The sequence below is a fragment of the Stegastes partitus genome, unplaced genomic scaffold, assembly GCF_000690725.1.
Source record: "Stegastes partitus isolate 25-593 unplaced genomic scaffold, Stegastes_partitus-1.0.2 Scaffold1913, whole genome shotgun sequence".
In the NCBI taxonomy this organism is placed as follows: Eukaryota; Metazoa; Chordata; class Actinopteri; family Pomacentridae; genus Stegastes; species Stegastes partitus.
Genome location: NW_007579644.1, coordinates 82859 through 106326, shown reverse-complemented (window position 1 = coordinate 106326; position 23468 = coordinate 82859). Strand labels below are relative to the sequence as shown.

The following is a 23468-nucleotide window of genomic DNA, read 5'->3' as shown; positions in this document are numbered from 1 at the left end:
CCCAAAATGTCTCACATGCTGAACGTATCCTTATTGATAAATATGACCATTTGCCAAAAGTTTCCCTAAACGCCTCACATGCAGGATACAGTAGAAACCAGCTAGTCAGCTGTGCACAGAGATGCTTCTAGTCTCCTATCAGACAGCTGTGAGACCAAAAATAATGACTAATGATAATTAGGCCAAAAGAGTGAAATGACAAATAATAAAAATTTTAAAAAGATGCATTTAATTTGACTTTAAGTGTCTTTTAGGAGAAGTTTTGACTCATTTTGGACAGATTTTTGTCATTTTGTGCAATTTTAGTAAAGTTTAGAGGTATTTTGGATGGATTTCAAATCATTCTGGACATTTCTTCAGTGATTTTGGAAAAGTTTACATTAGTTTTAGCCAGATTTTTCTCATTTCAGGCTACAGTAGAGGCTAATTTGTCAGCTGTGCACAGAGAAGCTTCTCGTCTCCACTCAGTTATTGTGGCGGATCAGACAGCTGTGAGAACAAAAGTTACTTTAGAAAGAGTGAAATAAGGTGTTCTAATGTTAGATTTACCCACGTTGAAACCACACACTTTTAGCTACATGCACATTTAAACATCAATATCACAGTTGATTGTGTTTAAGTAATTTAAAAGCTAAAATCCTGATTAATATTACATTAATTGTGCAGCCTGTTTCTTGCTTATTTTGCTGTGCACACTTGAAGCCTTTAAGTCCACAAACTGCATTGTATATCAAATTAACAAATTCGGTATCTTCAAGAACCCTTTAAGACAGACTTCCCTTGTAGATTAGTCACAGAAAATGAGAATTATGTGAGCTTTAAATACATTCACATATACCACCCAAGAGAAAAAACACATCCTCAGATTCTACCAGATTAACTTGTTTTTGTGCTTCCTCAGGTGGCGGAGAGGAAGCAGTCATACTTGGACTCATATGACATTGTGCTGGTGGAGGATGAAACCCTGGAAGTCCCCAACGCTGTGCTGCTGTACCTCACCGGGAATAAGTGAACCGTCTGCTGGCCATCGGACACTGCAGGGAGTCCCTGCTCAGAAAACTGCATTCTTATTGAAAACCAACTGAGAATGTTAAACAATCTTTTTTTTTTATTTTACTAAAAGCTACACACACCTGAATGAGTCCCGAGAGACTCTTGACAAGTCCAGCTCGCCGACACCACGTCACCCCTTTGTATCTTTGTCCAAACTGCTTTTGGACCATACTGTATGTTTTGGCAGCCAAATTTGCACCATCGAGCTCTTGTGAAGTGTTTTTTTTTTTTTTTAAAGCTGTCTGGGGGAAACTGGTTTTGTCAGACAGGTCTGGTTTTCATATAGGATGTAATGATAAAGGGAAAGACAAACGCACAACACAAATGGCAGCACGTGACTGGTTGTGAAACAGCCTCCAACGATACCTTCTACTGAATTTTAACCAGAAAACGACATGAAATCAACACGTTTCAGCTGTTATTTAACACCACAGTGCTACTACTACAACACTTATTTTTAGGTAAACAGATATTAAAAATATTCAGATGAGAGGTAACGAAGAGTAAGAAACTGCTACCTCAGAGGTGTGATGGTTTTACCAAGATCCCGTTACAGGATTTAACTGTACAGTTTTGAGAGAAAAACATAAATAAATCACTCAAACGTCTGTCACTTTATGCACTGTAAGAGACTGGTGGCTAAAAACCTTTACAATCTCACAATATTGACGACTGACACTGATTCTTGATAGTCTGTCAACTGCAGTCGATTCTGATTTTGTTATTTGTCCAAACTCATCATTTCTTCATATGTTCCCATTTGTCTGAAATAAAACGCGTTTTCATCCGTTTCTGATCTTCACGTCTCATTGAACTGAACTCTGAGCTGAGTGGGAGGGGAAAAAAATTATGTCTTTGTTTTGTTATACAAGTTTATTGTATTTTTCACAGCTCTGTAACTGATGCTATTCTCTGATAGAAATCCCTCCCAAATATATTTTCATAGTTTAATCGTAGCAACTGGATTTGCTAGAGTTCCTTGAAGACATTTCACCTCTCATCCAAGAGCAGTTCTGACTGACTAGTTGGGAGATCCAGATACTTATATCCTTAAGGAGGAAACTGCATTCACACCTAGCCACAACAGACCCTAACAAACCCCATTGTGGCCGGGGGAGCACGAACAACCCACATACCGAGGGGGAGGAGCAACAAACCCCGAAATTGAAACTGAAACTCAGGTGTTAATGGATCCTTAAGGATATAAGTATCTGGAACTCCCAACTAGTCAGTCAGAACTGATGAAGCCTCTTGGATGAGAGGTGGAACGTCTTCAAGGAACTCAAGCAAGTCCAGCGGCTACGATTAATCCATGAGATTAACCATGACCTGGATGATCTCCACAGACATCTCCCAAACATACTGTACAACCAGTGGTTTTAAGTCATTTATATATGAAGGGGAAGAGCCATGTAGCATCTCATCTGATTTGTTTATACGTCGATCAGACACAACATTAAAACCACTGCCAGGTGAAGAGATTCATATCGATCGTCTTTGCGGGCTCTTATTTTGAAGAGTCAGGTTTGGAATCTGGATTCTCAGTTTAGGCTGCAACTCCTGATTATTTTTAGTTGAGTGTTTTCTTAATTAAACCATTAGTTTGCTCTATAAAATGGTGGAAAATGTGGTGTTACCCAAACCTCAGGATGACAAATGTTTTGTGCATACCGATGAGGAAAGAAACCAGAAAGAGAGAATTTGCACTTTTTGTCTTAAAGAATGACTCCAACCAACACAGAACCCAAAGAGGAACCTACACATTGTTAATCAGGTGGTTTTAATGTTGTGGCTGCTCAGTATACATAGAACATTCTGGATTAAAGGCCCAGCCCAAATTCTTTGGAGCATAATTTGATGTAAATGGACCTTTTTCAACAGAACAGACCGTTTTTCTCTTTCACATTTTCAAACACCTTCCTGTGGACAGTGTACTGATCTCACGCTGAAGATGGATACTTCCACTGACTTAGTGCATTTTCACAATTTGACATGTCACAGCAGGAAAAACATTGGTGTAAACAATAAACTTAAAAGATGGTTGAGTTCCATTTAGCTGCTTTGGTTTCAGGGTCTTGTTAATGCTGGCTCACTCTTAAAACGTAAAGAAGCCATTTGTTGATGTTAGGTAGTAAAAAAAAAAGTGTTTTTCCTACTATAACGAGCCAAAATGCCTGCTGGTGTATGATAGCAACAATTTCAGCAAACTGGCTGCCTTAAATAAAGGCCCAACAACTTCTGAAGCGGTTTCAGAATAGCTGCACAACAGTTGATATTTACCATCTCTGAGATACGTGCGTCTCCTTTACAACTCGTCTCGTCTCTCTTGTTGGTCATTCAGTTCATGTTCTAGGATCTTTCCATCTTTGTTCCGGTCCTGGTTATTAAACATGTCCTTAATGATGCTGTCGGCGTCGACTCCTGGCCGAAGTCGACCTTTTCCCTCTTTAACTTGGAGCCGGAGGAAGTTGGAAAACTGGAGAAAACAACAGAAAATAAGAGTTTCACCGGTTGTTTATTGAAAGGTTAGTTAGTCTAGACTTAGCTTGTTTGCCTCCTACCTCCTCTAGAGGGACTTCTTTGTCTCCATTTAGGTCCATAGCAGGAAAAAGAGGGTCGGGTCCGTCCCCAAGCCACACAAACATGTAGCCTTCAGGCACACCTTTCTGCAGCTCCACTAACTCCAGCTCAAAGAAGAGCACTGCACTCTTGGGAACTCCTCCAGCTGGAAACACCGAGACAAGAGATTCAAAGCAGGGTATAAAGAAAGGTTTGTGTATCTGAGCCTTTCTGACGATGACTGACCTCCATCCTCCCCGTGTCCCCAGTGTGGAGGGACGACCACTTCCCTCCTTTCTCCGACGCACATCCCTTTCAAACCTTCCTCCAGACCCAGAATCACCTTATCTGCTCCCAGAGTGGTGACAGAAGGCGAGTTGAACTGATCCCTGCAAAATGACACATCACCGGTTATCACTTTTCATAGAGGGAATTGTAAAAACCCTCTGAACCCCAGCAGCTTCTGGGTGTTTTATTTATGGTCCTGTCAGATTTTTTCCTCACTGTGGGTTCATTTTTTACTGTGATATAAAGTCCTGCGTCTCTATGGAAACAAAACAACCATGACTAGAAGTAGAGAGATCTCAGCTATGAAGCCATAAATCAAAAGAAAAATCATAAAATCCAAAAAACCTGGAATCAAAATGTACATTTCTGAAACTGCCCACAGCTGTTAGCAATACAAGAAAAAAAGGTTAGAGCTCTGTCACTAATATTTTTCATTTGTTTTCATACTTGTCTTCTCTCTGCTCGGTGTATGCACAGCCTGCAGTTCAGCTGAATAGCCTGGATTTTTTGTCATGTTTTAATTGCAGCTGAGTCACTAATGGCTTCTTGCTCCAATAAGTACAGAATTTTTAAATGTGTCATGTAGCATATCGTGGTTTTGATCACATATTATAATTCTGTCGTTTTACAGTTTCTTGCTCTGATAATTGCTGCCATTTTGAATCGTTTTTTAAAAACTCATTTTGGGGTTCAGAGGGTTGCGCAAAACTCAGAAAGCAAATAAAACCTTGAGCCATGCAGGTACAGTCGTCCTCAAATGTATTCATACCCTCCTATTAAAGAACGGGGGAAAAAAACAGCTGAAATAAGTTGAAATTGAAAAAAGCAATAATAAATAAAAGTGTAATAAAAATCATGACACTGCTTTTGGATTGTGATTCAACAGAAATATTAAAGAAAAAAACAATAAAAAAACAAACAAGCATGATGGGACCTAATGGGAACTAATATTTAGTTGAGCAACTCTTTGAGCCAATCACTGCAATCAAGTGTTTTCTGTAGCTCTCAATCAGACTTCTGCACCTGTTGACAGCTATTTTGATTTCGGCCCACTGCTCATCAGCAAAGTGCCCTAATTGTTTGTTTTTTTAAATTATTCTTTTCAACCACCAATCAAAAGCAAAGCCTTATTTCACTAAATTATAATTTAGCAAATTTTTATTTATTATTACTTTTTCAGTTTCTGGTTATTTGAGTGACTATTATGAATTTTGCCTTTTCTTTAATGGAAGGTTACGAATACATGTGAGGACGACTGTATATGTGTTGTTGTTGTCATGGAAGCATAATAAGATATCTGGAGTTCCAGCCTACTGAAATGTGTCAGCAGTGATTTACATGCATGAAGCCGCAGGGTGCAGTGCAGCAGAGTGAACAGCAGAGGGCGCTCACGAGGAGTACAGCAGGGTGCCGTCCATCAGCGAGCAATTGTAACGGTATTGGATCAAGTCGTCGGCTTCACTGGTCGCGTCGCATTCCTGAGGCTTGTGGGTGACTTTGATGTCGACCGGATCTTTGGGGTTGTGGAAATCGATGACGTGAATGTCGAAGATGAGCACGGCCGAGCCTGGAATCATGTCTCCTACACAGCAGAGTCATACGCTTAAGCAACAACTTTGTGGTCTCTTGCTCCATCCGAGTGTCTTTTAAATCCTCCATAATGCGAACTCACCAACTCCGTCTTCACCGTAGGCCATGTGAGGAGGGACGGTGATCCTCCGTTTCTCTCCGATGCACAAACCCTGCAGGGCTTTGTCCATCCCTCGGATCACGTATCCCATCCCGACGTAGGTGTTGTAGGTGCTGTTTCGCTGGTAGCTGGCAAAAGAAGGACGACAGCTAATTTTCATGTTAAGATAAGATCAAATAAAATGCTATTCATGCTGACGTGCAGCAGTGCTGAAAAAGTGTAAAAAAGCATTAAGATATAAAAAATAATACTTGAGTGAAATAAAATAAGTGAGCTAAAACAAGAATAGAACAGTATAAAGTAATAATGGCAATTATACTGAGCTCATCATGAAATATTGCACCAGAAAATGAGACGAAAATAAAATGTTGTACGTAGGGATAGACAGATTATTGATCAGGCCGATTATCGTGGCCGATATTTATGTCTGTACTGGTATTTTTATTGACTGATTATTAGAAACACAACAAGAAACACAAGCCGTTGCCACAAACCAGGAAATGAGCTCCTCTCACAGTGGCTAAGGCTACGCTAACGGCTAGCAGCTAAGTTAGAAGGCAGCCCCAGATTACCCTGAAACACAGTCTGGAAAACAATATGGAGATAATATAAGATATGGACTTTAGTGGGAAATAAAAGTGACAGAACAGTGAAATATCGAGAAAATAGAGAAGAACAGCAAACTGATCAATCTCAGTTGGTCCCACATATACAGAGGAGGGCGTCCTCATTTAAATCACTCCTGTTTCTTTTTGACATATTCAGTGATAGTCACCCTTATTACTGAAGAAGCCTTGTTATAAATGACAGGTTCTTTGCTATCACATGCTATTAAAACATTACTTTTAATGTATATGAGTTAAAATTTAGGTTATTGTTATTGGTGCTTCGTATTGGTCAATCCCTAGTTGTACATGAAACTGAATTATTACACCTGAGAAATTAAAATCTAAAAATATTGCACATGAAATTAAATGCTACACCTGACACTGACATGAGAAAAGTAACACTCCAAATGACATCGACAGTGTGGTCTAGATGTTGTAGCTTGTGCCTGAGGTCTACCTCGAGTCGAAGGCCGTGCCGTCCTGGAAGGTGCCGTTGTAGTGGTAGCGGATGTAATCTCCTTTCACCGTCCGGCGGCTGCAGCCTTCGGGAACCTCCTTCACCTCCACAATCACATCGTCTTTGGGGTTAAAAACATCCACCAGCAGCACCTCGAACACCAGCGTAGCCTGAGGAGGAACCTGAGTCCCTGTTAGGAGGAAAGCAACACTTAAATCTTTATACTGTGCTGAGGTGTGTTTATAGACAATTAAAATGGGGGGAAAAAAACTGCATGACTTTACTAATAACACAGTAAAAGCTATGAGTTATATTACTCAGGTTACTAATCACAGCTCTGTCTCTGAATGCCTCCAAATCTTCTTCACCTGGGCATTGTTTGTTTTTAAAATAAGATAATCCTATTTTAATCCCACAGGGGGGAAGTTTGCAGTGTAGCAGCAGCTATGGGGATGGTGCACAAATGTAGAAGCATTAGGAAAAACATCTAAATATGCATAAGAACATAGATATTACAGGTCCTCAATAGGTCCTTTGTTCATTTCAAATAACACAGTAAAATACAAACTTCTCTACATATACAAGAATCTGGGCAATATCAGTATTTTCTACTTACATAGGAATCCGTGCAGTATCAGTGTTTTCCATATACGTGTGTGCAATATCGTTATTTTCCACATCAAGATGAATCTGTGTAATATCCATCTTCTACATATGGAAGAATCGTTACAATATAAACGGTACTTTTGTATATTTCTTGTTTATTTTATTTAAGTTTTTGCTCGTTCCCCGTTGCTGCTGTAACGCTGCACATTTCCCTGCTGTGGGATTAATAAAGAGTCATCCTAACTTAAATGATATAATAATACACAATATGCCAACAGTAAGAAGTAGAACAGGCAGTGGTCGCACATACTGCACATAAGAAGTGTTGATATTGCATAATGTTCTTCTATATTTAGAAAAATCCTGATACAACGCTGATCCTCACATGTGTAGAAAATACTGACATTGCACTGATTTTCTAAAGGGAGAAAATAACAATATTTCAACAAGTGTGGGAACAGAAAACCCTGCAGTTTCACGAGCAGGCAGCCCTGCAATTTGAAGGATTTTACTGACCGTCCTGCAGCTGCACACAGCTCTCCACTAAAACCCACTCACAGCCCCTCCAACTCCAAAAGCATCGGCCAAGAACACTCAAAATGTAAATAAGCCGGCTTTGCATTCACCCTGTTGGGGCTATTGATCTACTCCTAGACCTGCTCGGTACGTGACTGCAAATCTGCAATGCGTTTCTGCATTAATGTCCAAACCCCAAATTCTGCCGCCCGCCTCCTCGCCCACATCACCCATGTCCTTCAAAACCTTCACTGGCTTCCCATCCCATTAAATTCAAAATCCTTCTACTCACCCATTTAGCGCTCCATAACCAGGCCCCCTCTTACCTCAAAGATACGCTACACCCCTTCATGTACCCTCCGCTCCGCTAATGCCAACCTCCTGATCGTTCTCAGGACCAAGCACCGAACCTAGGGGGACAGGGCCTTCTCTGTCGCCGCCCCCCCCAGCCTCTGGAACTCTCTCCCACAACACATCCGTGACACCACAGACCCAGTAACTTTCAAATCCAAACTAAAAACTCACCTGTTTCGCTCTGCTTTTCTCACTTAAACCTTCATCTTGATATCTTGTGTGGTTTTTATCCGCTTGCTTGTATTGCTGCGTGGTCTACTTTTGTATTAGTTGCTTTTATTGTTCTTTGAAATATTTTCATCTAAACCAGGGCTGCACCATGTTTAATTTCAGCACTGGTGTTGTGATGTGAAATAATGCAAATCAACTCTTGCTGCACATTCCATCACTAATCTACAGTTTACTCCTATTTAAGGGCTCTTCGATACACCGAGTTTTCTTTTTAACTTTGCTACGAGACACAGAGTTCGCTGAAATGCAGGCTCCACATGTGCACGGCAAAAATAAGCAAGAGAGAAACGCTAAAAAAAGGAAGACGTGGTTGCAAAAAGAACTGTATCGTCACTGGTATGGATATGTTGTGGCTGCAGACACAATGATGCTGACCAAGGGCAGATACTGTGTCATGCAATTTTTGCTACCGCATGAGGCAACACAACTATTTCTGATGCCCTTCCCCAGTGTTACACAATGTGAGCACCATTCCAGAGAGAAATCACTGATGCGACAACTTTTCGACTCGATAAGAGGTAACGCAGCTGCTGCCGAAGGCTTTTAAAAACATGATCCTGTTACATAACTAATGGTATGCAGCACCCCTGCACACCTTTATTCTGGAGACGTATGAGAAATGCCAGGCACAAGTTGAAACAGAGCAAGTGGAATATAATGAAGCAACACATATCAGCCCAACTGTCCCACTGAGATGTAAGGTAGAAAACTTAAGGCTATCTTGAATAACGGTTCGTACCATAGCCGCTCTCTCCGTAAGCCAGGAAGGGCGGGACGATGACGACCCGTCTCTCTCCGACACACATGCCCAGAAGACCCTCGTCCATGCCTTTGATGAGGTCGCCCTGCCCCAGGTAGGTGTCGTAGGTCGCGTTCTTCGAGTAACTAAACCAAACGTAGGTCAAAGTTGTAAAAAAAAAAACCCCAAAGAAAACAATCATGAGATGCTCATGAGTTCACCGTCTCACCTGGAATCAAAAGCTTGACCGGACAGCAGCGTGCCGTTGTAGTGGTAACGGATAAAATCTGAGGCGGCCGTGGTTCGGTTGCAGCCCGCAGGTCTGCTGAGCGTCCGGATCTGGACCTTGTCTTCCTCGTTCCAGATGTCCAGCAGGAGGACGTCGTACACCAGCACCGTGTCGGGAGGAATCACGCCACCTGTCGGGGCACAAACGGCACAGGTTGGCGTCGGCTAACCCAGAGGCCAGTTTGCTGCGGTGCTGTTGGTTGGTCACCTGTCCCGATGCTTCCGTAGGCCAGGTGTGGAGGGACGATGATCCTCCGGCGCTCGTTGACACACATCCCCTGAAGACCTCGGTCCATCCCCGTGATGAGTCGGCCCAGGCCCACCTGGCTGATGAAGGCTTTGCCTCGGTCATGGCTGCAGACACAGTAAAGGAGAGAAGAAGAAGAAAGTCTAGTTAGCTGTAACCTGAGAAAATACACTAATAATTAACCACATCATTTCTACATTTCATTATGAATATTAGTCACCTTCACCTTAGAAAGACTCAACATTTTCTCCACCTGCAACTATTTTTTTATTCCAAATCACTGCATGAATACAGATAAGCCCCCAAATTATTCAGAAATAAATACACTTCTATCATAAATTGATGCAGAAATGGTAAATTGGCACATAAAAGTTCAGCTGAATGCAGGAATATAAGTGTTTAATGCTCCAAATGTCTTGCAACATGGCACCAAGACTCATGTTTACTGTCTGTCTAAAGGCTCGAAGATACACTGAGATGTTTATTTTTTCTTTTGTTTAGTTTGTTGACCTGCAGGCGCCACATGTGCACAGCAAAATGAAACAGGCTGAGAAGTCAGATATAGTTGCAAAAAGCACAACACGACTAATTTGACCATTTAAATCAGCAGCAGGAAGCGCTGTGCGATAAGTTCAAACCCAGGTCTGACTATAGTCCAAAGCCAAAAGCTTTTTCAGATGCCTTTGCTGGAGCTACACCGTATGAGAAAGGTTACAAACATCGTTTTTTTTCCCCCAACAGATTTGTTTTTGTAGAAGATGCAAACGCACTCCCCAACAGAATCACCCCACTCCTTCTAGAAGTACTCATTCATGTTTTCTCTAATATTGTGCAATCCTAATTTAACTAATAAAAAGAAAAACTGAGCACTTCTGTCTGAATTTATGGACTCCAGATCACTGTATAGTAGTGATTTTATATTTGACCAATAGGTTTCTTCTGGTTGTAAATGACATGAACAAGTGATAAAAGATGGTTTTACATTGCATTCGAGAGGTTGATGATGGATTTTAACTGTCTCTATGTAGGTGTTTTTTTTCCTGTAACATTTTCAATGCAAATGCCGTGATTTTTTTTTTACCTGTTTACTTATGTGAATTAATCATGCCCAAAAAAATCAAAGAAATTAAAAATACAGCTTCTAACCAATACAGTATACATTTTATTTAGGCCTAAATTATTCAGAATCATGGCAAATTTTGGCGATTTTAGCTTAACAACAGAAAGAAATGGGCATTTTCTCCATCTACAATTATTATTTATGGATGCCAAATCATTGCATAACTACAATTAAGTCCAATGTCACTCATACACATGGCAGATTTTGGGTGAATCTCTATTTGACTAATGAGTTTCTTCTGGCTGGAAATTATATAAAAGATGAGAAAAGACAGCAAGACATTTTGATAGAGATGCTCATGATGAATTTGGATGTTTTTATTTATTTATTTTTACATTTATACTAAAAATGCCATTTCCACAATTGTGCAAACACTTTACACTTTTTCTTTCTTTCTTCCTTTTTTTTTTTTTTTTTTTAAAGCTGCTTCCAATTATTTTTTGCAGAAACACTCGTAAGCCCTAATTTACACATAATCATGTGATTAGTAAAATAAAATAAAAATATTTTGATTCAACCTTTATTTAGATAATAGGTTTCTTCTGGCTGGAAATGACCCAAACTAGTTAGAAAAAATCAGTAAAGCATAGTGATGTTTAACTACTTAAATGTTTTTTTCCTTTACATCCTGACTGTAAACAAACACAGAGTCTGGGCTGACAGCAGCTATTTAACTGAGATCTGCTTCATTACACACACTAAATGACACGTCTGCAGTTGTTTTCACAGCTGCACTAAATGATCCCTTAGAGGAAAATGGGATTTACATATAGCTCCTTTCTACATTTCACCCAGAAAACATGATTTTTATCAGAGCTGACAACAAATGTTAATTCACGTTAAAAGCATGTTTAGGTAGTTGTTTAAGCTAACGGTTCATACAAACACTCAGTTAGCATCTGTTAGCTTTTTTTTTTTTTTTTTAAAGAGCTAATTTTACAAATATTAAACTGTGTATTTTATTCAAAAACTTCACCTGGAGTCAAACTTTTTACCGTCTTCGTGGAAGGTTCCGTTAAAGTGATACCGGATAAAGTCTTCGGTCTGAACCTCTCGGGGACAAACTTTCGGGATCTCGTACCGGTCGACGACTACGTCCACTAAGGGTCCGGGACTTCCGCTCACAGAAACTACGAGAAAAAGAAGTAAAAACATGTTTAAGTTCAGCCCGGAGGCAGAAAACGGCAGGACAGAGTCGGAACCCGCCTGTCAGCGGGATGATGTGGGTCAGTCAGACAGAACCGGAGAGATATTTACCGCAACAAGTCCGAGAGTGAAGCTGCTGCAATGACGACGGCTACATCCGGTTTCAAAATAAAAGTCTTCATTATCAGGACGTATATTGTGGCGATAAGATAAAGTCCCAAGTAGTGTGAATTAGAAGTGCTAAGAATAAAATGTTATCAATCCAACGTGATAAACAGTCGAACAGTTAAAGCCCTCTCCTGCAATTTTTTAAACTGCTAAAATATTAAATGTGCAATATTTTATCATGTGCAATATGTAATTATTATAGGCAATAATTTAATTTCACATATAACATTTAAATTTCATTATTATCTGCAATATTTCATTTCCTGTGCAATATTTCAATTTCTAGTGCTGTGCAGTCTTGTGTTATATACAATATTTCATTACTATTACCATTTTTTCATGTGCATTACTTGAATTTCATTTGTATTATTTAACTTTCATGTGCAATACGATGTCATTATTATGTGCAATATTTAATTTTGTGTGTAATATTTTAACCTCATGTGCAATATTACTTTACTGGGCTGCGAGGTGGGTCAGTGGTTAGCACTGTTGCCTCGCAGCAAGAAGGTCGCTGGTTCACGTCCCGATGAGGACACCCGGGATCTTTCTGTGTGGAGTCTCCATGTTCTCCCCGTGCAGTGTGGGTTCTCTCCGGGTTCTCCGGCTTCCTCCCACAGTCCAAAAACATGCTGAGGTTAATTGGTGATTCTAAATTGTCCGTAGGTGTGAATGTGAGTGTGCTTGGTTGTCTGTCTCTAAGTGTAGCCCTGTGATAGACTGGTGACCTGTCCAGGGTGTCCCCTGCCTTCACCCTGAGTCAGCTGGGATAGACTCCAGCCCCCCATGACCCTAGTGAGGATTAAGCGGTGTATAGATAATGGATGGATGGATGTCATATTACTTTACTCCATCACAGTCACTGCCAGCATTATTTCTTACTTTTCTTTTCTAACCTTATTTTACCTAATTTATTTTTATTTTTAGTAATGCATTTTGCTTACAATCTCATTCCTATTTTATTAAGTACTTACTTCTCATGTTATGTACCTTTTTGTTTTTTTTTTGTCAATGTCAGTATTTAGTTTTGGGGCAACATTTGCAAGGATGTGAGAGCTGTCATTAAAACGGATGCCTGCCTTATCACATGATCCAAACCTCTGATTAAACATGAACTTGTCTGGGTGCAGGTTGCTGCTACTTGTACTAAAAGTAAATTGTGAAAATCTAAGATCAGAGTTCAATAGTCTTTATCACCCTTCTCTGGCCTATGACCTAATTTTAAACTACATATTGTTAAACCTTACTGACTCCTCGCCACAGAATTAAAGCGGGAGGGAAAGCTCAGCGACAGAAGCATAGACGAGTTCCTTTATAAATGCAGTTATTAGTTACGATCATCTATTGTTGCTGAGGCATCAAAACCTTTTAAAAGTAAATCAATACCATACAGTAACTGAGAAAAAAATGAATATAATAAGTTACTAACTTGTGCTTTTGAAAGTAGAACACATTTTGCTGAGTTTACCAAACTTAAAAAGCCTTTTTAAATCCAGTCTGGACCTTAAGTGACCCTGTTTGAGAAGTTCAGCACATTTTGAGATAAAACATGAAAACACTTGGTGCTTTTATTCTGAACAGACCAACCGTCCAGTGTTGCTCCGTCCTCTTTCTTTCCAGCTTTTCTATCTTCCAGCTGCAGGGAACCACAGAGGGATGATGAAGAGGAGGAGGATGAAGAGGAGGAGTGACTCTGGAGGCCTCCACCCACTTTTTAATGGAATTCTGCAAACGTGTAAAGCCTGACCAGAGGCCTGCCCCCTGGTTTCACACAAATGAGAAGAAAATTATAACCTCATATTCTGAAGTTATCATTTGGTGTCACAGTTCAGTTTAAACAGTTATTGCTGAGCCGTGTGCCTCAGAACAAAAGCCTCCACTTTGGTGCTGTAGTTACCTTCTGGCTGCTGCACGGCCTCCAGCAGGAACATTCTGCAAACTCAGAGGTAGCGTTTGCCCAGAAGTGATGTGTCATGTCTGGATTTTTCAGCTCAGCAGTCCAAGTCTCAGCTTGTCAGCTTGCTGAGAGTGGAAGCAGAAACTATAACCAACTCTTCTCACAACTTTTCAAGAGGTTAACACGCTTGAAGAGAAGAATTACAGAGTTCCAAGCACAAATGACTGCATTGTTTGAAGAAATATGACAAAAACAGTTCCTGCTGATGTAAAACTGTGGTCACTGATGGATGTTATGAGTCTGGAAAACACTGAAGGAAACTTTCTCCCTTGAGGTTCAAACTCATTGTGACGTCTGAGCCGAGCAAACCACAGTTATCAGCATTCAGGCTGGAAGTGTGAAGCTCTGTCTTCAAAGTAAATGTCAGGAGCTGCATTTGGGGCTGGAAACAGGGGATCTGGGTTGTATCTGAAACATCAAGGCGCATTCTCCCCCAAGAAATGTTCAGTATGAAATATCCAGGTTCTTGCTCTCTGGTGAATTTTTATGCACCAATTTATTCCTTGCTACTATTTATAGTGGACATATTTTAGATTTAAGACTAAAAAGCATGAAGATAGGTTGCACTGTTTTGGTATAAAGCATTCATTAAAAACACAGTAAGGAGACCCACAGCAGGAAACATTCCTGTTGAAACAAGTACATGAAATCTGTTAAAACATCTGCCTGCAGCTGGGCAGTAATCACACACAGCAGACCCACTGTAAAACCAGACACAGACGGATGTTCACAGAGGTCATCCTGCAGCAAATTAATCAAATCAAGCACAAGGGGAGGGCACAATGTGCAGGGAGAAGGTCCAGGATTTGGAACATCTCCTTCACGGAGGCTCCCTGTTCACCACATGAGTGATAGATCTTGTTGAAGTGCCTGAATTATCTGGGTTTAAAAGATGAATGAAGGTGGGTTTTCTGGGCGTTCTCCAAGACAGAAAAGAAGGGAACTGCAATCTGATCAATATAGTACTGAGGTGCTTTGCACTGTATGAAAACAAAACGTTTAATGGAAGGAAGCTGTTCTGTAACTTGTTAAAAACACACACTATGCAGGAGGAACACAAATAGTTTCCATACAATAATTACACAAAAAGCTAACTTACTGATATTTAATTCATACATTTACATTAAATCCCTCTAGTTATTTTGCATTTCTTGACTTTTAATTCTAGATTCAATGTAGGTTTTCTGATTTAATTTGTTTGTGATGCGTTTAAAGACAACATTAGGTAAGATAAACTTCACTGAACATTCACTGGAGAAATTCACGCATCACTGGATACAAATGAACCACAGGAAGAAACAAGAGCACAATGAAGACAAAAATCTCAATATAGTAAAGACTATGCACACTTTTCACGTGTACAGATGTGGAGTCTTGGATGGATGTAGGATACAGATGTTGTGGAGAATTATACTGAAAAGTTACAAAAACTAACTACATTGTGTTATTGTACTTGTTTATCTGTAGAGAAAACAGTGTTACCTGTTGTGTGTTTCTGTTATAATTTATCAATGTAAGATATGTGAAAAGACATCAAATTCTTTTTTTGTACTTTTGGTAATAAAATTGGAGAAAAAATATTAATTGAGGCTTTTATTTTGAAGGCCTGCACCAGGAGTTTGGCTGTCAGCGTTCAGCTCTGCAGGTCTTCACGGTCTACGTGCCGTCAGACATGAGCAGACCCTGCTGAAGAAGGAGGAACTCTCCGGATCCATTCAAAACACGGACAGACTGCAGCCGGCGGAGGTGATGCTGCTCCTCAGAAGCTTGTTGCCGGCCTTCCTCCTCCTCTTCCTCCTCGCCATCACCATCCTCTCCGGCCCTGCGGAGGCTCAGTATGAGAAGTACAGCTTCAAAAGTTTCCCCCAGAAGGACATCATGCCGCTGGACTCGGCGTACAGTTACGCGCTGGATCAGTACGCGGCGCAGAACTGGGCGGAGAGCATCAAGTTCCTGGAGCTCAGCCTGCGGCTCCACCGGCTGCTGCGGGACAGCGAGGCGTTCTGCAGCCGCAACTGCAGCTCCGTGAGCCGCGACAACGACACCCTTTTCCCAGACAGCACCCTGCGCGTCGTGCGCCACATCCTGCTGAGGGCTGCGTGCCTCAAGAAGTGCAAGGCGGATTTTCCAGTGTTCAACCTCTCGTATCCGCGCAGGGATCTCCTGGAGACCTTCGAGAAACGAATACCGTATCGGTACATCCAGTATGCGTACTACCAGGTGAGAGCTCAGGCTGATGTGTCGAGTGTTGGGTGGGCCTTAACAAAGTAGCTTTAAACGCGACACACTCACAAACCACCAGCTCTGACAGATATTCAACACAAACTTATTGTAGTTCACAGATTTGGCAGCTCGGTCAAGTTTGCGCAAAACTTCTATGTGGGTTTAGTATAAACTGTGCGTAAAGGGCGCAATCGCTCAACCAAAGTGTCTGCAGTCGGTTCCTTCTGGCAGGCTGACTCACCGAGAGGAAACTTCTACTCGGAGACATGCCGAGTGGAGTCTCCCTGCCGCTTTGTTGCGCCCTCCTGCCGACCGAGCAGCAGTTGAGCATGTGCCACGTCTCTTCCAGTGTTCCCCTGAAAACAATCCCCCTGTTCTTCTCCCGCAGACACACAGTGATGGAGACGATTACAGGGCAGACACACTCTGATTTATGGGCTTAGATTTTTGGGTAAAAAAAAAGGTGATCCAGCCAACATGAGGATGCCTTTAAGTCAGACTGCTGTGATACTTAAGAAACTAGAAGTTATGGATCAAAGCTCAGAGCTTCCATGACTTTAACATGACTTGGTATGTGTGTTTAGTGACACTGAACCATGAATATTTACATGTATCGGTAGTAAAAGGGGAATTCCTCGATGAGATAGTTTTGTTTATTACATCAGCTCAGTGTTTGTTGCCAAGACTGCTTTAATATACCAAACCATACACATCCAAACACTCTTGTGCAGTGATAGAAGTGTTCCGATCCCTTAACCTTACTTCAGTAAAAGTATGCAGCTATTATCACCCAGATGTACTGAAAACTATTCAGTACAGGTTACACTATAGGATGATGTGATTACTGATGCATTCACATGCACGCAGCAGTTACACATTAAAGCATTTTGGTCATTAAGGATGCAGCTCACTGTTGTTTTCACTGTTAATTTACTTTCTCAGTGAACTGATGGGTCTGTAAAATGACAGAAAATGGGGAAAAATGTCGATTTGTGTTTAACAAATCCCAAGATGAAAGCCTCTCGTGTCTTGTTTTGTCCACAAGCCAAAGACATTAAGTTTACTGAGGAAAGAAAACAGAAACAAAATCATATTTGAGAAGCTGGAAACAAATGATTTTGAAACCCTCCCCCCCAAAAAACCCAGAATTATTGGGGATTAATTTAATACAAGAATGACCAATGAATTAGCCGTTTCACCTCTGAAGTGAACTTTGTAGAATAAACAGTTTGTTTTGCTTTTTGACTCTTGGTCAGATAAGATGAGCACCTGTCAAATGTTGCTTTTTTTCTGCATATTTCTTCAATATCAGTGAAAATAATTGTTGGCTGCAGCCTTAAATGTCTCCTATAATGGAATAAACCACCTTGTTAGAGGGTTTTTTTTTATGTCTTGTTGACTTTAAATTTGCTCAAAAACTTCATGCTAGAAGGCCACAGCCTGATCTCTGCTAAACTTTAATGTGTTGGCTAGGGCGACTAAAGTTTACCTCCATTGTTGATTAATCTGTTGTTTTGTTTTTTGATTAGTAGTTTGGTCTTGATGTCAGAAAATGGTGACAAATGTTGAGCAGTGTTACCCAAAAATTACATCTAATGTTTTGTTTTGTCCACAACCCAAAGATATTTACTTCATAGAGGAGAAACAAGACCAGAATATATTGTCTCTCTGTGTTTGTCCTCAGCTTAACAACGTGGAGAAAGCCGTGGCAGCAGCTCACACCTTCCTGAAGAAGAACCCCAATGATCAGTATTTATCCAAGAACATGAACTACTACAAGACGCTGTTCGACGTGGACGAGTATCTGATCGACCACGAGGAGCAGCCGTACGAGGTTCGAGGCTCGTCTTTGCCACAGCGTGCCGACAAAATCTCAGTTCTGCCATTATTAACGTACACGTCTTTGCTCCCCAGAGTGTTTTCCTGAAGAGTGTGACGCTCTACAACAGCGGAGACTTCAGCAGCAGTGCCAGGAACATGGAACAGGCCATCACGCAGTACTTTGAAATATACGCCCTCTGCTTGGCCGGCTGCGAGGGCTCCTACGAGATCTTGGAGTACAAAGACTTCTACCCGACCCTGGCAGGTAAGAACAGAGCTAATTTAACCAGATGAAGTTTCCTGTCCTCGAGTGGCATCAATCTAGTTAGAGAGCTGGCGTTACTAATTTACCCAACAAGTTTAAAAATTAAGGTTAAGACCAAAACAAAGTGCAAGATTCTGGTCACAGTGTACAATCATGTTTGTATGTCTTCCTATTGTGCCTGTTCAGGAAGGGAATTAAAGACCACAAATTCATAAACAATTGCAAAACACAACAACAAAAATGGTTTAGAATAAATTTGTGAAATACAGGTAGGAGGAGATACCATGTAGAGTTGATAATGAGACTTTCAGTTGCTGTCTGGCTATGACAGTGTGGTTGAAGTCTGAAGATTTAGGGGAAGCCTCACCTTTATCCTTGCAGCTGATTTTAGTGAAGAAGCTCTATGGTTGTGAGGTTTCTCAGACGCTGAAGGTTCTGTTGGGGAGGTTTGGCTGACTTATCTCTTCAGTGTTGCTTGGAGGTTGGGATGGTGCCTGTGGAGATGCAGAACAGGGCGGTAGAACATCACATTCAAGATATGACACTGCTCAAACTCACCAGGAAAGTTTCTTCCACTGTCCTGGAAGAAAAGCTTCAACTTCAGGAGGAGCAATCCAGATTCATTTCTGGTTGTGGAACTCTTGTGGAGTTGCTGAGGGTTTCATGGGAGTTCGACTACGAAATCCTCATGTGTTTAATGGAGAAGGCCTACCATCTTGGTGAACCCCACTGGGGTATCTGGAGTCATCCGCTACTTGAACAACCAAAGTGGAAGTTGTGGTTGTATCCTCCACTTAAACATTATGGGTGCTGGACTCCTTCAGAGTTGCTCCTGCTTTGTGAAATTCATTGACGGGATCTCAAGGTGCAGCCGGGGTAAGGAGGAGGATGTCTGGTTTGGGAACATCAGTGTCTCTACTTTTTCTAGCTCTGTTGGCTTCATCAAGGGTGCACAAGGGCAACGAGATGAGAATCAGCACCTCCAAGTCTGAGGGTCTCTGACTTGAAACTGGTGGATTTGCTCCCTCTGGATTTCGGAGCGAGTTGCTGCCCCAAGAATAGGAGTTTAACTGTCTCAAAAATCTTGTGGACGAGTGAAAATGGAGCATAAGATGGACAGATAGCTTTGTGCAGCGTCGGTAGTAATGTGGATGCTGTACCAGACCTGTACCGGGAGCTGAAACGGAAGGAAAACCTCACAGTTTACCGGCTGATCTATGTTCCAACTCTCATCTATGGTCATGAGTTCTGGGTAGTGCCCAAAAGGATGAGGTACAAGAATGAGTTTCCTACGTAGGGTGGCTGGGTTCAGTTGGTAGAATTGCAGCTCTTTTGCACAACCGAGTTGGTTCAGACATCTTCGAGGCATTGAGGTGGTATTGACATATTTGTTTTTGCCTCCTTCCCTCAGATCTCTACACCGATGCGCTGAAATGTAAAGTGAAATGCGAGGAAAACCTGACACCCAGCGTCGGAGGCTTCTTCGTGGAGAAGTTTGTAGCCACCATGTATCACTACCTCCAGTTTTCATATTATAAATGTAAGAACTTCAACCTAAACTCTGATCTTGTTGAGGAATTTCACCTGTGTGGTGCCGTCTTAACTATTTCGTCGTGTTTTCCAGTGAACGACGTAAAGATGGCCGCTCCGTGCGCAGCCAGTTACATGCTGTTCGACCCCAAAGACCAGGTGATGAACCAAAACGTGGCCTATTATCGCTTCTACCGGGAGCAGTGGGGCCTCAAGGAAATCGACTTCCAGCCTCGGCCTGTAAGTACTAGAAGAACTTCACCAGACTCCATGCTGCTGCTCCTCCAGGACTGTGGCGGCTGAACCAGAAACTGCAGTGTTTAGAGTGTTGACAAAGTTTACACCGGCTATACTGCAGGAAAAGCAGGGGCATGGTTGCATAAAGTGGTCTTGGCGCGAACGTTAACACATTCTCAGGGCGGTAATTAGAGACTCTTATAGTGGTGTAAAGACAGACTGCTTTTCCCATCTTTTCTGCGTGGGGTAGATTCAACTGCCGCTGTGGTAAAGCAGTTTTTTTTGTGCAGAGCTCCATAAACTTGTTTTGCCTTGTGAAGCTGCCCCAGTTTTTCAGATTCGGTAAAGCTGTAAATACTTCAAGGCTTCCCAAATGAGAGGAAGGAAAAGGAAAACAAGCAGGCCATATTTGTTGCTAAGCGCAGTGTTGTAAAAGTGTTGAGATTTTTTTGTTCTCACCTGCTTCTGCTGCCCGAGTCAACACAAGAGCTCACTTCTGTTTTTTTTTTTATTTTCCAGGAGGCTTTGAGGTATTTTAACCAGACGACCAAACAGAAGGAGATGCTGGAATTTGCACTGAACTACCTACAAACAGACGACGAGGTACGTTTTCTAGCTTTTGAGCAGGATGATGAAATCGTTTGCTCAAAGTCCAACCTTTAATTTTCCCTTTTTACAGGCAACAATGATGTCACATGTTCTTAATGTATTATAACACCAGAAATGCTACTTTTTCATGAACAAGTGGTTGTGGTTCAATCATCTTGTTTCCTTTGGGAGGTTCCGAAATGCGTGTAATGACCCGGAACTATACGTTTTAGGTGGCAGCCATGATAAGAGTTGTTTGAATTGTCTAAATGCTAAGGAAAGGTGCTTCAGTGCTTCATTTCTTATGTCATTTGCAGATTTTTCATGCATAGAAGGACTTTTTTGCAACATGCAAAGAGTTTTTAGTCAGTTTTGTTAATTAGGGGGTTTATTTGTCAAGCATAAGAAACATTTTTGTTCATTAAATGGTCAGAAACAACCTTTTATTTTGTCTGGACTAATGTCCTGATGTCGTGCACCCACCGAAGGCCAATTCTGAGCAGGAAAAACCTGCTTTCACATCAGAAACACTGATCCACCCACTACAAAAAAAGGGAGATAATGTCACGTTATAATAGTTTGCTGCTGCAACATTTAACGTGTTGCTCGATTACGTAGCCTACACTGTAACATTTAGAAAACAAACAAACAAAAAAAAACCTGTAAAAAAAAATCAAATCTGGCAAAAAATAGATTAAAAAAAAGAGGGAATTATTTAACTTTTTAAAAACAGTGGGAAAAAATGGTGAAATTCTGGTACCATTTTGGCTGATTAAATAAGTTATTATCTGTAAATTAGCAAAATGGAGAAACTCTGTCAATTTTTTCTTTTAAATATCAACATGTCTGTAAAACAATGATATCCTTTGCATAATTTTACATTGGCACATTGTAAAACAGCAAATTTTGATTGTTAAGACAGAAATAATGTTGATTTTTGATGTGACATTTACAGTTTTAACATTTTTTTTTACAGTTAACATGAACATCAAAAAGCTTTTGTCTGTTATTTTGCTGGGTATTATAACAAAATTATTCAAAATACAAGTAAATTCTTCAAAATATAACAGTTAAAATGTTTTTTTTTTTCAACATTTGTCTTATTTTTTTCTTCCTTTTTTTTATTACCGTGTATATAAAATGAAGAACTAACCGTTTAGATTGACATTCAAAATTACAAAAATAACAAAATATATGAAAACAACAACAGTGACATGCCTTTCAAAGCTGTCAGCTGATTCTTGTGTTCAGAGATTTAATCTGTAAATTTGTGTTTAATCTCAAAAGCTTGTTATATTATCAGTTGTATAAAATCTGCATCTTAAAAAGCTGTTAGTTTAATGTAGTGGAGTAGAATACCATTGCCCCATAATGAAATAGTGGAGTGGAAGGAGAAAGGAGCATCAAATCCAAATATTCAAGTACAAGTAACTCAGAATTATACATGGCTACAGTACTTCTGTACATGTACTTCCCACTGCTGCCACATATCAACTCTGTATATCGACACTTTGATCCTCTGTTGCTAGAATGTGCTGCTCAGAAAAACAACAAACTCCGGACACATAGCTTCTTTTGCACCGAATCCAGGCAGCGCTATCTGACATGATCTACCTGCTGATCGTAATCTGTGGAAGCGTTCATAGATACGCGTCCCTGACATTTCTTTGAACGGCGCAAACAAAATTCCTGCATTGTGCTCGGGCCGAGGCAGACGCTACAGCTCCAGATGTCTCAAAACCTCAGCAGATAAAACCAAACTCTGCATGACTAGACAAGATGAAATTACACCTAAACGCAGCACAATGGCAACATAAGTGCACCTTAGAGTTGGCGTCACTTTCACTCTGTTTGAGGTGCAGAGAGACTGAGTTTGGCTGAATGCAAGCTGAAGGTTGGGGAAAGCAGAGAAAAAAAAAGGATGAAAGAGGGGTGAAGCCTGCGGATGTCGGGGTGGAGGAGGGTTGTGTTTTCCGGCAGCAGCTTGTGGTATGTGGCTTGGAGGTGTCGGCCACATTCATTTAACTCAGGTCAGCCCCTCCCAGCTGAACACACTGTAAGGCCCTGAGAGGAGGAGGAGGAGGAGGAGGAGGAGGAGGTTTGAATTGAGTGGAAGTAACTCGCTTGCTTCCTGCTGACTTCTCTTTCAGGACGTGGTGAGTCCAGAAGAAATGTCCGTCTCTCACTCGGAACATCCGGACGCCGAATTCGAAGGAATGGGAGACTACGAGGAGTCCTTCTTGGCCGAGTGGTGGCAGGAACCCAAAACTAAGTGGGACACCGGAGACGTTGCCGACTGACGAACATTCCCGACAGTATTTAAGCAGGAAAACCTTTCAGGAACTTATCCGTCGTGTTGATCCAGATCAGAGATTGACGTATTCTGTCTTGGCTGCCATCAGCCTTCTGAAAACTATTTTATAATCCGTCATCGGCCTGGTAAAGACTTTTCTACGGTGTTTATGTACCATTCTTATTTAATGAAGGCTGAATGTGTCTGTGCTGTTGTTTTTTTTGTTTAAGGAAGGTGACATGTAGCTTTTCTTGTGCCGAACTGGGTGATTGTTATAATAAGTTCCTCCTAAATAAATAATATTTTAATATACTTTTTTTGCGTTTTGTGTCTCTATGCCGTCACCAACAATGCAAGAGTTGTCACAGTGAGTCGTTTATTTATTTTTAAACCTCATTAATTGTTTAACCTGATCAAGACAAAATGCCAAAACCGTTTCTGGTTCCATTAACATTTGTTGTTTTTTACATTTTGGGGTTTTGGA

The 23468-nt window shown here is 41.0% G+C and overlaps 3 protein-coding genes across 4 annotated transcripts in view; 2 read left to right on the top strand and 1 right to left on the bottom strand.

The window, feature by feature from the left end:
• The window catches only part of LOC103373139 (cytosolic 5'-nucleotidase 3-like), a 7647-nt gene extending 5803 nt beyond the window's left edge, over positions 1 to 1844 (top strand). Inside the window, exon 9 of the mRNA XM_008302957.1 lies at positions 902 to 1844. Coding sequence (XP_008301179.1) covers positions 902 to 1012 — 111 coding nt within the window. The 3' untranslated portion in view covers positions 1013 to 1844. The remainder of the gene's footprint in view (positions 1 to 901) is intronic.
• A 583-nt stretch (positions 1845 to 2427) lies between these two features.
• On the bottom strand, positions 2428 to 11969 carry fkbp10a (FKBP prolyl isomerase 10a). Of its 2 annotated transcripts, none has more exons than XM_008302955.1 (10): positions 11733 to 11969; positions 9598 to 9743; positions 9331 to 9520; positions 9102 to 9247; positions 6656 to 6845; positions 5573 to 5718; positions 5293 to 5482; positions 3859 to 4001; positions 3615 to 3778; positions 2428 to 3529 (listed from the first exon to the last, which is right to left on the bottom strand). In XM_008302955.1, the coding sequence occupies exons 1-10, from the start codon at positions 11909 to 11911 to the stop codon at positions 3359 to 3361; spliced, it is 1665 nt and encodes a 554-aa protein (XP_008301177.1). In that variant the 5' UTR covers positions 11912 to 11969; the 3' UTR covers positions 2428 to 3358. The 2 variants fall into 2 exon arrangements, with proteins under 2 accessions (XP_008301177.1, XP_008301178.1); XM_008302956.1 differs by having other exon boundaries at positions 11752 to 11782.
• A 3657-nt stretch (positions 11970 to 15626) lies between these two features.
• On the top strand, positions 15627 to 23297 carry p3h4 (prolyl 3-hydroxylase family member 4 (inactive)). Its single transcript, XM_008302954.1, has 7 exons — positions 15627 to 16247; positions 17935 to 18084; positions 18165 to 18336; positions 19748 to 19876; positions 19961 to 20106; positions 20623 to 20706; positions 22842 to 23297. Exons 1-7 carry the CDS (start codon positions 15777 to 15779, stop codon positions 22989 to 22991), a joined length of 1302 nt encoding a protein of 433 aa, XP_008301176.1. The 5' UTR covers positions 15627 to 15776; the 3' UTR covers positions 22992 to 23297.
• The last annotated feature ends 171 nt before the right edge of the window (positions 23298 to 23468 follow it).

Coding starts and splice junctions, on each gene's coding strand:
- fkbp10a (XM_008302955.1), bottom strand. CDS start 11,911: ATGTTTTTACTTCTTTTTCTCGTAGTTTCTGTGAGCGGAAGTCCCGGA. Junction 9,744..11,732: donor GGTAAAAAGTTTGACTCCAG/GTGAAGTTTTTG, acceptor CTGTGTCTGCAG/CCATGACCGAGGCAAAGCCT. Junction 4,002..5,292: donor GGCACCCTGCTGTACTCCTC/GTGAGCGCCCTC, acceptor GTCATTTTGCAG/GGATCAGTTCAACTCGCCTT.
- p3h4 (XM_008302954.1), top strand. CDS start 15,777: ATGCTGCTCCTCAGAAGCTTGTTGCCGGCCTTCCTCCTCCTCTTCCTC. Junction 16,248..17,934: donor TCCAGTATGCGTACTACCAG/GTGAGAGCTCAG, acceptor GTTTGTCCTCAG/CTTAACAACGTGGAGAAAGC. Junction 18,085..18,164: donor ACGAGGAGCAGCCGTACGAG/GTTCGAGGCTCG, acceptor TTTGCTCCCCAG/AGTGTTTTCCTGAAGAGTGT.